The sequence below is a fragment of the Watersipora subatra genome, chromosome 7 (genome assembly GCF_963576615.1).
Source record: "Watersipora subatra chromosome 7, tzWatSuba1.1, whole genome shotgun sequence".
Taxonomy (NCBI): domain Eukaryota; kingdom Metazoa; phylum Bryozoa; class Gymnolaemata; order Cheilostomatida; family Watersiporidae; genus Watersipora; species Watersipora subatra.
Window position 1 is genome coordinate 187,110 of NC_088714.1, and position 14,055 is coordinate 201,164.

The window sequence follows — 14,055 nt, forward strand, 5'->3', positions numbered from 1 at the left end:
AAAGCATTTTTATTTAATCAACAATGAATTAAACAAAAATATTTGTAATTGGTTGTTTTGTCAGATAGTCTTCTATAGCAAGGAAGTGCGTATGAATATACATATGTAGGCCGGGGCTATATGAAAGGCTGACTATTCCTTTAGTTTTTTATCGTGCCATAAGGTCGTTGAATAGCAATCGCTTAAAGAATTACGCAAAAGTCGTCAAAATGGTATGTCTTATTATTTGGTCTAATGCTTTTACATCTATTTCAAATAATACTTGAGCAAATGTAGCGTTGTGTTATGCTGCGTCCGTCAAGGCTTCCTATAAACTTGACCCGTTGAATTTCAATAATCGCTACTGATAATGGTTTTGTGATCCGCTTTTTATAGCTGGAAATGCTTGAAGTATTTTACACGTTTATTGCTAATAATTTACAATGAAATATAGACGGTTTTGTATAGTTACTGCAGTGTTTAATGATACTGGCAAAAGTGTGACATAGTTGAGAATAAGGATATTTTGAACAAGCAAGTAGCAGCTCGAGTTACTCGCTAGATTTTAAAGCTTTGATGTGAACAGCTTTGAACAGATTGGTGTGTATTGTATCATACTACATGGCTTTGTGTTGACATCAAACTTGAATTGTGGTGTTATAGATGTGCATCCATCGATGCAGGTATACAGCAACTTGATCGCTAATCGGAAACGATGGCTTAGAAATTTAATGAATTGAACACATTGACCATTTTTGTAGATCAATGAGAAGTTTATACTTTTGAGCTCTTTTGTCCACTCCTTTAAAAATTCGTTTATGCTTTTGCGGTTCCCTATTACATCTCTACCATAATGTTTATTAAATAACGAATACCTAGTCTCGCAAGAGTTTCAATAGTTTCAGTAAACCCTTGAGTTTCAAGGGTTTACTGATTTGCATAACAATAAGCATATTGTAATAAAATATTTGTGTAAGAGTGTCTTTTGATGTAAAAGGTACGAGTACTTAATTCAATAGGCTTTATTGACGATCATATTTCAATTTTTATCAACCTGTATAATCTAGTACAACTTCCGAATTATTTCAAACTCAACAACTGGTTTTAGAGTCGAAAACTATGCTTTGCATACTATTTGTATAGCAACCCTTCAAGTAACTGCCTGTAGTATCATTTTGTATCGATCAGTCATGTAGTTAATGTTTCTACTCGAGCGTTTCAGTGATAGCCTTCGTCTTAAATCTCCCGTTTATTGAAAGAACATTGATTTTGATGTTATGCTATTGGGCATATTTGTTCTCTTTCACCGGAATTGACCGACCATAAAGAAGTTTTCAAGGATCGCAATGTCTTCATTCATTTATATGGAGACATTTCATTTAGAATAATCTCATTGGTCTGTAATAAAAACCTAGCTTAGATGTCTGTACGAATGGTCCAGTTGATGAATAATTAACTGTTTTCATCAATGCAAGAGGTAATTTGCATGGTTCCTGCACATTTTCAGTCTCGTGTGGCTTAAGCTGTTGTCAACCCCTTTGTACCAAGCCTGTTGCTTAACACTGGAAAAATAGGAATCTTTGATGATTTGGTTGAACCAAGGAAAATATTGTAAAACTTCTAATAGAATGCCACCTTTATTTCACCGCCGCTATAGGAAAAGGGTTAAAAAATAGAGCGCGGCCCTTTAATTGAACGCCATCTCCATTTGATCGCCGCCGCGGCATTCTTTCGTCTTCATGAACCAATATTTGCAAGTAATCATTAGAAATTGTCCACAAAATCGTACTAATAACGACTCGATTCATAAATAACAATTCTGTTCGTATCGAAGTCCCGTTTTCCAAGTCCAAAGCTTTTCGGTTATTTTAATAGAACTTTGAAGCCACACCACCGAAATAAATAACTGTATCAGGCTAATATTAGTTCCATGTACTTGCAGCAAATTGGTAAACAATTCTTTTTTGCAGTCGTCTGGTGTCAAAGTAGATGCAACATGTGCGGCAGAGTTTGAAAAGATGAAAATGCACCATGAATATTCTTATATAATCTTCAAAATAACTCAGCAGGAGACAAAGATATCAGTTGATAAAACAGCCCCAAAAGGTAAGTATCCTGGAGGAACATTTTTTCATGGTTTGGTGATTCCAACATCTACCAAAGCACCTCTACGGATTCTTCATGTTGGGCTGGTTTGGAATACAGTCATACTTCGACTTACGAGCTTAATGCGTTCCGAGACTAAGCTCTTATGTCAATTTACTCGCATGTTGGTGCAATTTATTTATATACAGAACAATTAAATATATATTAATTGGTTTCTATACTCTAAAAAATGCAAATAAAACACTCAAAACAAGATATTGTAACAGAAAAAACATGTTGGTTATTGTCCTAACTTACCACATGCTTTCAAAAAGCAACAAATAAAAAAATGCAAGGAAATGTGATTAATTAAAATGTAAAATTAAACACATACAGTAGCAGCTAACGCTAGCATTTGCCAGGGAGGGAGATATAAGTGTTATTCTTCATTACAACAGTTGAATCTGATAAATTTGGATTTTATCAAAGTCTTAAAAAACAAACTTAAAAGCAAACCTAAAAGCAAACTTTCATTTTTCGTAATTAAAATTTCTTCGGCGTTCATAGTTGGAGGTTTCTCGCTGGTTAGCTAATTTTCCTTTGTTTCGCTTTCACGACTAGCCGGCCGTTTTAAGATAAACCTATGTAAGGACGTTTGCCTTTGTCGCCCTTTCAACGTGTTGCGATTAGGACGAACACTGGTGTCGTCACAAAGGGTTAATGCACGACCACTAGCCAACTTGTCCGAAAGTCTATTTTTATAGATAGCACCGGCCTTTTCACACCCAGGGCTGATACTCTGAAAGAAACACCCACCTGGATAGGCCCAGACTTGGATATTGTACCCCCAATCACCTGGTTGGTCAATTGGAATTTGGATAATGTACCCCCAATCACCTGGTTGGTCAATTTGAAATACACCCCCTAAACACTGGGAGTTCCCTAGAGGGCGCCCAGGTTCCAGGCTGCGCTAAACATCTAATATGATTCATGTATTAATTAAGCAGAAACAAGCTACAAACAAAATTTCCAATATTATTTAATTACGTTTTTATTTCGGATTTTTTGTTGGTTTAGTATTGCAAAAACGATCGTTTTTCTTCTGAAAACGGCTTATTTTTTGTTGCTAACATAGACCAATATATTGTAGTTTACTATTGGTAAAAAAAATTAAACAAAAAAAAGACAATTAGATAACCATAAATCAATTTATAAAAACCGTTCGTGTGGTGACATAATAGTCGCTCTGTTTACTAGCGTCAGTATCGCAAAACGACAAAAATGTTGCTATGCCTGCAAAAGGGTTAATAAAACTTATTCCAAACACGAACCATCAGATCATCATTTCATTTACAAAAGAAAACATAATAATACCAATAAAAGAAATATCATATCATTCATTCTGAGTATATTGCTAAAGGGTTGCTAAGATGATGCAGTGTCGACTGTCTCTTTTCCCTTCCTTTTCCGTTAGCAAGCATGCAAATCTTAATGCAATCTGCATTAAAATGAAGACTGGAATTTTGGTGCAATTTATTGGTATTACTTTGGCTGAATAAAACCTTAATGAGCATGGGCCCTTTTACTGGCTTGGTTGTGGAAACCCCCCTAAAGTAGCAAATTCACTGACAGTGCCCCATGGTCTGAAAACCCCCCCCCCCTAAAACGTGGTTTTGGGCCGAACCTAATGGGCCTTTTGAGGGGGAGTATCAGCCCTGGGTTTTCACATAGGCTTTTTCGCTTTTTAACCACCGGCCTTTTCTTCGCCTTTATTGAAACATCGTTTCAGTTACGCTGTCACCGGCCAATTGTTTATCTTTTATCCAATGCCTGAGCAGTCTCTCCATCAGCGGTCGTGAAGATCGCTGCGTCGTTTAGAAACTATGGTTAGTCCTTTTGCAAACTAAATGCCCTGAATATAACCCTTCGGTTTGATAATTGTAGATGTATTTCTGTCATATTGCTGAGCTAGATCAATCATGCATACACATTTCGCATATTTTACTATAATAGAGTGATGCTGTTCTCATAAAACACCTCTGGCGTACTTTGCAACTGACTCACGTGCTCGTATCTCAAACATTGCTCGTATGTTAGTGCTAAAACTTGCCTAAAAGCTGGCTCGTATCTCAAGTTTCTCGTACGTTGGAGCACTCGTAAGTTGAAGTATTACTGTAGTAAAAACTCAACATACAATGCCCTTTCATGTTTTACAGTTTTTTCGCTTTTTGATGTGAAATGTGATGTTTTCCCATCCATTCGTGGCATTTTTTCGTCATGCGACATCAACAAAATGTCTCTCGAAATTCAAATTTGGCGGTCTGTGTGCTGAATAAGTCGGAATCACGAAGATGCCGATATGCTATTTGCCGAAATCCTTCCCACAATGTCTGAAAGCGATACGACGCTTGCTGTCTCAGCTCGGCATTTTCGTGTTTTGTAAATGCTTGATATTACTTGAGTTGAAGAAAAACTATGGTAAAGTAAGCGAATGGAAAAATTTATCGTGCATTTTAGCGTTTAATCTAATAGTTACAATAAACTTCAATTCATACGTATATAACTATATATATAACTTTAATTCGTTGTTCATGGGTCCTAAGGTTGATAGCGATGTTAAAGGACGAAATATCAACATGATTACCATGGCAACGAAGCTGGAGTTACTAGGTTAACTATAAGTTAACCATAGTTACTAAGGTTAATATATACTGTTTTGTTAATAATTTTGTTACTAATATGTGTATAAAATAAGTATATAAAATGTTGATGTTTTTCACCAGGGCATGTTTGATTTAATGACAAATTGATGCTATTACAATTTATTGGTTGGATCTTTAGAACCATCTTATCCCATTACAGTTCATCTTAACAGCATTTGTAAGCGCATAATTTTACAATCATAATAATGCCACTTAATCAGGTGTGGTTACTATTGGTAAATTTACGAATGTGTCGTATATGAAACAGTTGATGAACTACGTCCAAAAAAACTCAAACTCACATACATATGAAATGAATTCGTTTTTAGATATGCTACATTACATATGTCAAAATTGGCATGTATTGCTGTAAACAGTTTCATGAAGATATAATGTATTTCGTTTAATTGGTTCAGTTCAAAAACTTGATGATCAATCTTTTTGATAACTACATAACGTATTAAAAGGTGCATTTTTTTATTTTGCTACGAAGTTGCTGTCTTTTTCAGTGCGTGTTCCCCTCTGGCTACAAAGTCACTAATTCCCTTAACATAGAAATCTGGTCCGCTTCTAAAGCCATTCACTCACAGCATTGACCACATCCTCGTCACTGGCCTAGTTCTTCCTTCTCGTGTTCAGGATGTTGATATGTATGGCGTCTGGAGTTGTTCTTTCTCGTGTTCAGGATGTTGATATGTATGGTGTCTGGAGTTAAAATGTCAACCAGTCTACTATTCTCTTCATCCTGAATCCCAATTCTGTCTTCCTGGAAAACTTTAACCAGTTCATGATAGCAAGATGACTTTAACAGATGCTTACAACCATATCAGGACTTCATTTCAAAGTATATTTCAGCTGTTTGGGCGCCTTCAGCTTGTAAAAATCAAATTACTGTCATCTGTTCCAGGCTTGAGCTCTCTTTCAGAAATTAAAGAAACTGAACTACTAAGACATAGGCAAGGTGTATCATTCCGTGGAGGGAAATATGGAAAGGTGTTCAGATTTTGTCCAAAATACAATAAAGTTATAATATATGGTATAGCAAAGTAACCTGTGTAGTCCAATCTTTGTCCCCTGAACAGCAAAGAGGCCAAATAGCTGCATATATTCCCTATGAACTTTTGAGCTTAAGCACAATGCTTTTAGGCACTCCATATGAGGACCTGGTCGCTGACTTGAGTGCTGCTGCTGACAACAAAGAGTGCCGCTATGCTGCCTTCGATCTCGACTTCACCTTCAATGACAAGCCCAAAAATAAAATAGTCTTTATTGCGTGGTGAGTTGTCCGGCTATCTTGGTTTATAGTAAATACAAGAATGTATGAGTGACTTGAGTATCACGGAGTAGTTGCCGTACTGCAATTAGTCCCCAATGTAGTAATACCATCGTCAGTAATGAGCTATATTTTAAAATAGTGGTTTTATGGGTCTAAATTATGCGTTACAAGTTGTGATTACCATTTCTGTAGCGATTGATGTTTCTTGTCGTAAAATGATATTGGTCCAATTAATGGTAATGTAAGCCCTAATATGTATCCTGCATTTATATTTGGTAGGAGCCCGGAAGGGGCAAAGATCAAGCAAAAGATGATCTATACATCGAGTAAGGACTATCTAAAGAAGCAGTTGCAGCTTGTCATTGAACTCCAGGCTACAGACATGGAGGAGCTGGGCGTTGCAAACCTTATCGAAAGGTAGTTTTTTCCAACCCGAGCGGTGATTTGTTTACAACGAATTGTATGTGAACCAGCAGTCGATAGCATTGACGCAGCAATGCGGATACGTCAGGGAATTTTGCAGCTGTCAAACTTTCTTGATATTTCGCTGAGCATCGCCAAAAGCCTGTATAATGTGAACTATTTTGGCAATGGCGATTCTCGGATAGCATGATTTATTTTCATATATGATAGTTTTTGCGGGCCAAGTATTTAATTTGAGCACGCGGAAACAAAGGTGTCTTTGTGAAAAATTTACAAGAAATTTAGAACACAACGTCCTAAACAATTTGTTGCTGCAAACGCGGATGGGTTTGTGAGTGGGAACATTGTTATCATGGACGATTACTGGAGTATTGTGGCATCAACGTTGAGATACTGTGATATAGAGTGAACCAACCTTTAGCTGGTTAGCTCTTGGTATCGATTGGCTCTCGGCATCGATTAGCTTTCGGCATCGATTAGCTTTCGGCACCGATTAGCTTTCGGCATCGATTAGCTTTCGGCATTGATCAGCCATTAGCTCTATAATCTATCCATTTCTTTCAAGTTGATGACTTCTTCAACATCAAAATGGTATCACATTGTGTGACTAAATTTGTTTGCGACTCAATGGCTTTCTGTTTATTTTATTGCATCACAACTTTGTGTGAAATTAAAATTTTTTTATCAAATTACTGCATATGATTAAACGTTTCAATTGATGAATCTAACATTTGTTTGTTAATGCTAATTTCAAAACGTCCTTCTAAAAATTTTATTTGTGTAAACCTAACATAAAATAATTAGTTTATAGAAATTCTCATCGGGTCTCTGTTACATTAGTATCTGACTGAGTTCAAGTGTCTGTCAATGTCTTGTAGAGCTCAACGAGGAATGAAGGACTAAATCATGGACTATTAAACAGGATGGCTCCAGGATAGAGTTACTTTCTCTAACAATGACTAGATAGGATTGGCTGCTGGAGCCCCGTTTGCTAATCCAGCATTTGGTCCAAAATGTTCCAGTGTGCTCTAGATTGATAACTTTAATTCCTCTTTTTCATTTTCAAGCTTGTTACTACCTTTCTACAGGACTAATACAACACTGCAATTTATAAGTAGCACACTTTTGATGTTCTTCAGTGGATTATTATAAGGCAAGAAAGATCACTCAATTTATGTAAGTCGCAAGTAATTCTTCAACATAATATTTGCAATAATAATTGTTCAAGGTCTTTAATTCTATCGTTTGCAATTGGCAAGTAATAAAATACAGAGAAGCAGATAATAGCTGTTGGAGTTTGCTATAGCTGTCCGAGACGCCAGTTACTCAAGAATTGTTACTGAGCATCACTACAAATTTGTCGCAACGTATGAATAAATTACTAGTGGGTTCAGTTTCTAGCTGGACACGCATCGCATCAATACTGGCTTTATCTGAAGATAAACTTTCATATGAAATAAGATAATATTAAAGATAAGGTAGCTTAAATATCCAGGACATGAACCATAGACAGTGCTCACTGGCCGGCTCTCAAGGCGCCTGACATTCTCTTGAACGAATTCGTGATCTCTACAGTACTAGTCATTTAAAAAGAATTTCAACTTTCGTGATTGTACAAAAGATTCAGGTAAGCAAGACTGCAAGCCTGCTGTAAGTCAGTTAGACATCAATAGCCAGACTTAGCAGCTGTGGTCTGGGTTCAACAATTAGGCTGAGCGCTCATCTAAGGTTGGAGGGCATTCATTGTGAGCATTTGCTGACACAGCCCAGAGCCATTGAGTGGAAGAGTTATGCCACCAACAATTTAAGGGAGCCATTTTAGTTCCACTTTGCTCAATGGTTTCATTTCATTGTTCTAGGCAATGGTATTTGCTGGCCAATAAAAGTCACGTAAGTGAATATTGGCCAATAAGCTTGCATAACAGGCAGTACTTGCTAACAAATGATACTTCAGTTAACATGATGTAGTCTCTTTGACAGCCTTATTGCCTCTGATCAAGCAAAAAAGAGCACAAATCCATAAAAACTGAGTTGGTTTTTACACATGCACATATACTGTATTTGCAAATAGAATGCATACATACACACACATATAGACAAATTACATGTCATGTGGTTGGGCAAGGGTTTGCAAACAACATAAATATATATATTCAAATGCACCAAATAAGGCCATATATATCAAGTATATAATATATACAGTCAATTTAATGAAGTTGCTAGAAACATACACATAATTATTGTTAATACGGGTTTACTCTTTAGCTGGAGTAATCTGCTCTTATAATAGCTTGGAGTCTCTATCAAAGGGAGACATTTTCTCAACCTGTGAACACTAAAGCCCTTTAGTCACACCAAAAATATTTCACATTTGAGCCAAAGACAATGTTATAATTTTAAATAGCCATTTTTGATTGAATCAACATGAGTTTTTTAGAGAGCGAAGCCTCACATCTTAGTCTGTAATTACAGAGCTTTACCTTAACTTTCATATACTCAAACACCCCCTTGAGTACACCAGATGAAAATGGAACTCTCTGCATATGTCTTTGGAGTGTTCTAATAGAAGGAAGTGGTTGATTCTGCTCAAGCAACACGTTGTAGCCTGTGGAGCCACATGCAAATCTTAGTTGCAGACCTTTTATAATGGTTCCCGGGCTCCATTTAAGTCCTCCTGTAGACTTTCGTCGAAGCTCTTCAAGCTGATTCTCATTAAACAACTTACTTACAGCTGACTCGGACTGCTTGAGTTTCTTGCCAAGATCAAAGCATCTCTTTCGTACCTTAGACAAAAATAGTAAATTCAATTTAATATATACCCATTAGGCTATATCAAACATCAAGTAATACACATCAGTATCAAATATAGCTTATAAAATCTACAAAAGTCTTATACCTTAGTATTCTGAGTTTCTACTGAAGAAATCTTTCTCTTCAGGGTGTTTATTGTATCCTGGTCATCTTCATTAATGCTAGTTGTATTCATTTCCACTAAAAGTAACATGAAATAATTTTATCAATGCAAGCTCAGTATATCTAGGTGCTTTAGTTAAGTTGTGATACGTGGAAGAGAGAGGAACATATAATCAGAAGGTGGTTATACAAGTTATGAGTTCTATTAAGTTGTGCATATTAGGATTAGCAAAGTGTGCACATTAGATGTGAAAGAAGACACACAGAAGAATTAGTGATGCACAGAGGCAATGGTTAAGTCCCATCCAGAAGAATAAAATAAATCCCAGCACTCCTTACACACATTTCCACTGACTATACTTACTTGCATGATCATCGCAAGCCTACTAATAGAAAATGTTATAAACACAGATTACTCAAAATAAATGCAATTGTATGTCAAAGCAAACATGAACAAAACAAATTTGCAAACTAGGAGAAGAAGGTGCCTCCAGAACTGAAACATCAGGTTCTTCTTCAGCTGTTGGGCATGGCTTACTGCTTGCATAATCGTGGTCAGAGGAATAAGCAATCGATGGCCCCGAGTCTTCTGCACCTCGTTTTAAAGGTGGCTTTCGCCTTTTGGCAGCTGAATGATGTGGAAACAGAGTGGGATAAGCAAGATGCCGAAGTTTCTTCAAGCCATCTTTGTGGTTAGGCTCATACATCTGATCTGAAAAGTAATACGTGTATCTGTATATTAGTTAGGCCTATATTATGTCTATGCTGGTATTTATATAACTTCAATAAACAGTTATTTCATGCAGAAGCTATCTATCTATCTATCTCTATCTCTGTAAAATATCTCAAGTGGCCGCTAGGCCTGTAGAAATAAAATGGTGCATTAGGCATAAAAATAAGATCACAAATAAGCATAGACTTATTTATCTAAGTCTGAAGGATAAAAGTATAAGATCGCTTGGTCTAGTTATAAGAGGATCAGATGTTAAAATTTCATCGCACGGTTAAAAAAAGAGTGTTTCATTGCACTTGTATTGATTGTGTGTCTGATATTGGAGCCTCGAGTAAAATAGGATGAGTTCTTAATTACAAATCTATTAAAATCGACCATTAGGTCTTGGCTTAAAATTTTTTGCAGTGTGCTTTCGTCCTTGATGCGTCTTCTCTCTGCAAGTGTTTGCCATCCCATTTTCACCATTTCTGATGATATACTATCAAATTTTCTTAAATTGTTGGCCCACCTAAAAGCTTTTCGGTTAATGGATTCTAGATCTTGTATACTATAATCAAAATGTGGACTCCAGATTTCCGAAGCGTACTCTAGCAGTGGACGACACACACTATAGTATGCTGTCCTTTTGACATTAGGAGATGTTTTCTTAAGGGTCCGCATAAGCATAAAAAGAGTGCCGTTAGCCTTACGTATGATGCGACTTATGTGTTCATTAAAATTGAGGGTGCTAGAAACAAGTATACCCTTGTTTCTTGCTATGTTCACCACCATCAATGAATTCTGTAAATATAATACTTACATGACAAAGTCGTGATGGTGCCCTCTCGTCTCATCATTTGTATCCACTTAACTCGCAATGTGGCATCTTTTGGGAAGCAATGCATTGTGTAGCTGTGCACACATCTGTTTGTGCATCCTACTACCCAGCAGTTGACCATTTTCATCTATTAATCAAGGAGTGAAACTCCTTGATCTAATCTAATGCCACAAGCAAGTTGATCGAAGGAATGTTGACTGCTGCTACTACTAAACTGCCAACTTCTAGTAACCTCTTTGTTGCACTTTGAGTTCAACACATACATACACACACCAATTACACTGAGATATAAAATATTAACAAATCAGCATGATCAATGTATGAATAGGTGTAGTTCTCTCTCAAATAATGCTCAAAATTGCCACTTAGCCCCGCGTTTAAACTATGGTAACGACTTAGCCTTTCAATCATAAAGAAGTAGGTTTAGATAAGGCTGGGTGGAATAACAGCCCTTAGTTTCCACAATAACAGCTGAAATCGTAATAGAACAGTACAATCAAAGTGATAATTATAATAAATATCCTATATCACTTTGAGTACGAAACGGTAAACGGAACTAAGAAGGCGACCGTATGATCACGTAATCCATTTTGCGTTACTAGCATGACAATAACTCTTACACCCTCAAGGACGAGTATAACTGGAGTGACTCAGAACCCGGTCACGTGACGGGGAATTATCTGTTTTTGTCTAATATTTAATATCACATGCCAAATCTTACCAATTTTTTATACCTTTCTCTATTTTTCTATACATTTTCCAAATATCTCTCTTTGTACAATAATCTTATGCAAGATTCTGCAACTATTTATGCACATTTTTGCATAATATCTTATCTTATATTTCTTAACAGTATTGGGTTATTGTAATATTGCTGTGATAGAATATAGCATTGTGGCCAGTGTCTAATATTAATCATGATTAAATGCAACTGGGCATGTGCAAGACATGTGACAAAAACAGAAAATTCAATCCCCCCTCTTTTTAATGCTCTTCCATACTGATATTGTTCATTCTTTACATAAACACTAACTTTCATCATATTTTCATGATCATGAAAACATTTGGGTGAAGATCAGTAACTTTCAATTATACAAATGTGTTAATTATTTTTTTAAATTACCAGTTTGCAATGGTCATGACCACCAGAATTTATTAACCTTTTATTTAACAATCACTAGTAAATATTATGGAACAGATTTCATAGAACAATCCTAGATTCAACAATGGCCCCTAATGCAATTTTAAAGATTCCATTTACTGTCTGCTAAATATATCACAATATAGGTAAATGAAATTCAAGTATATGCTTCTGTAGGAACTACATGAATCTAAAATTCTTCCATTTCATTTTGATTTGAAATCTTTGCTGTAGACAAGCTGCCATACAACCACACATAACGTTTGCAGCCGAGCCATTGATGCTCTTATGTACGCTCTCTAAAACTGTGTTGACAGGATTCGCAGTGAAACCAACACATTGAATATGACAACCAGAGGCTGAAGAAGCCACTAACTTCTTCAGCCTCTGGATTCATTGTGTAGTTTAACTCTATAGAACACTGAAAACAACTGACAAATATAAAACACATATCGCTATAATACCAAATACCGTTGTGTGTTGATTGAATCTACACTAACAGACCTCATAGTGTATTAGAAAGCACAGCATGTAAATGTCTTCATTCCACAACTGCATCAGAGATGTGGTGATACCTGTGGCTGTTCACAAAAGTAGCTATGATCATAACATCACATATTAATCTGGAAACATCAATACCCAGCCTTCAATATAAACATGTGCCAGGTAGGCATTCCATAGTTAATCATGGAATCATAATTGCCAGTGTCAGACATCACACCAGCCTGACAGAATAAACAATTTTGAAAACTGTCAAGGACATTTTACTTCCTCGAGCACAGTTAAATGCAGCATGTGACCTTGAAGCAATGACATATGACTTTAGAGCACTGACATATGACCTTGGAGCACTGACATATGACCTTGGAGCACCGACATATGACCCTGGATCCCCTAACATATGACTTTAGAACGCCAACATATACCTTGGAGCTCTAACATATGACATTGAAGTGCTGACAAATGATCTTGGAGCACTGACATATGACTTTGGAGCACTAACATAAGACTGAAGCCTTAATAAATGACCTTGGAGCACTAACACGTGACATTGGAGCTTGAACATATGATGTTGGAGCGCCAACGTATGACAATGAGGAACTAACATATGATCTTGGAGCACTAACATGACCTTGGAGTGCTGACTTGCACAATCTAGGAAATGCTAAAGCATATTGAATGAATTTTAAAACTGACAAATGCATGAATTATCAGTGATGCTACCAAGTGCATTTTATTATGTTGGAAACTGAAAAGGGCGTAGAATGACCTTGAAAATGTGAAAGTACATAGCACGGCATTGGAGCAACTAACAAACCTTGGGTAAAAGCATCACATGACCTTGAAAATAAAATGAAAATATGTGACATGACCTTGAGATGTGAACGCGCATAGCACGACCTAAGGGTGTGGACAATGGGCGACCCAATATTGAGGAGGTAAAAGTGCATGACATAACCTTGGGAGTGTAAAAGTGCATTATATGACAGTGGAGATGTAAAAGTTCATCGAATGACCTTGGAAATTATTAAAAATAACATAGGACATGGAAGACTGTCAAATGATATAGACACATCTTGCAAGAGCACTTGCTTGCAAATAAGTGACGTATTTCAAATTTTACCAGGCCATTTTGACCAGCTAGAAATCAAAGACCAAAATACCACATAACGAATCTTTTGGTCATAATGAATCTTTTGGTTTGGACTGGTTGGCAAATACGACTTTGTAAGCCCAATAGGGGCCTACAAAGTTAGGTATGAAGAGAGTGTATGAAGTCGTCAGCTCCTACTCCTTCTCATTATGTTTCTTCTGGTGAAAAGGTATCAAGAGCCCTCCTCCTGCACGACTTTTGGCTGTTATCTCTTTAAAGGCTTTCTTTTCCACAAACTTAGGCTTGTACTTCCTTCTAAACCTAAAAACAAAGGCGTACGAGATAAAGACATAATGCGACATGACTAATAGTAACGTAAGAACGAATCGAGT

General features: G+C 36.6%; 2 protein-coding genes and 1 long non-coding RNA gene across 4 annotated transcripts in view; 1 reads left to right on the forward strand and 2 right to left on the reverse strand.

Moving 5' to 3' along the window:
• The first annotated feature begins 96 nt into the window (after positions 1–96).
• LOC137399520 (actophorin-like) lies at positions 97–7,751 on the forward strand. The gene is made up of 5 exons (XM_068085672.1): positions 97–212; positions 1,950–2,085; positions 5,913–6,042; positions 6,322–6,459; positions 7,344–7,751. The coding sequence occupies exons 1-5, from the start codon at positions 210–212 to the stop codon at positions 7,366–7,368; spliced, it is 432 nt and encodes a 143-aa protein (XP_067941773.1). The 5' UTR covers positions 97–209; the 3' UTR covers positions 7,369–7,751.
• Positions 7,752–8,563: 812 nt separating this feature from the next.
• On the reverse strand, positions 8,564–11,558 carry LOC137399902 (uncharacterized). Its single transcript, XR_010979191.1, has 3 exons — positions 10,911–11,558; positions 9,362–10,090; positions 8,564–9,248 (listed from the first exon to the last, which is right to left on the reverse strand). It is a non-coding gene; the product is annotated as an uncharacterized lncRNA (long non-coding RNA).
• Positions 11,559–13,287: 1,729 nt separating this feature from the next.
• The window catches only part of LOC137399517 (ribosome biogenesis protein NOP53-like), a 33,908-nt gene continuing 33,140 nt past the window's right edge, over positions 13,288–14,055 (reverse strand). For both annotated transcript variants that reach the window (XM_068085665.1, XM_068085666.1), the window contains exon 12: positions 13,288–13,984. In XM_068085665.1, coding sequence (XP_067941766.1) covers positions 13,858–13,984 — 127 coding nt within the window. In that variant the 3' untranslated portion in view covers positions 13,288–13,857. The remainder of the gene's footprint in view (positions 13,985–14,055) is intronic.

What these genes read in the sequence shown, in the direction of transcription:
- LOC137399520 (XM_068085672.1), top strand. An exon ending in TGATAAAACAGCCCCAAAAG is followed by an intron (nt 2,086 to 5,912) that starts GTAAGTATCCTG and finishes CAATGCTTTTAG; the next exon opens with GCACTCCATATGAGGACCTG. An exon ending in AAAATAGTCTTTATTGCGTG is followed by an intron (nt 6,043 to 6,321) that starts GTGAGTTGTCCG and finishes TATATTTGGTAG; the next exon opens with GAGCCCGGAAGGGGCAAAGA.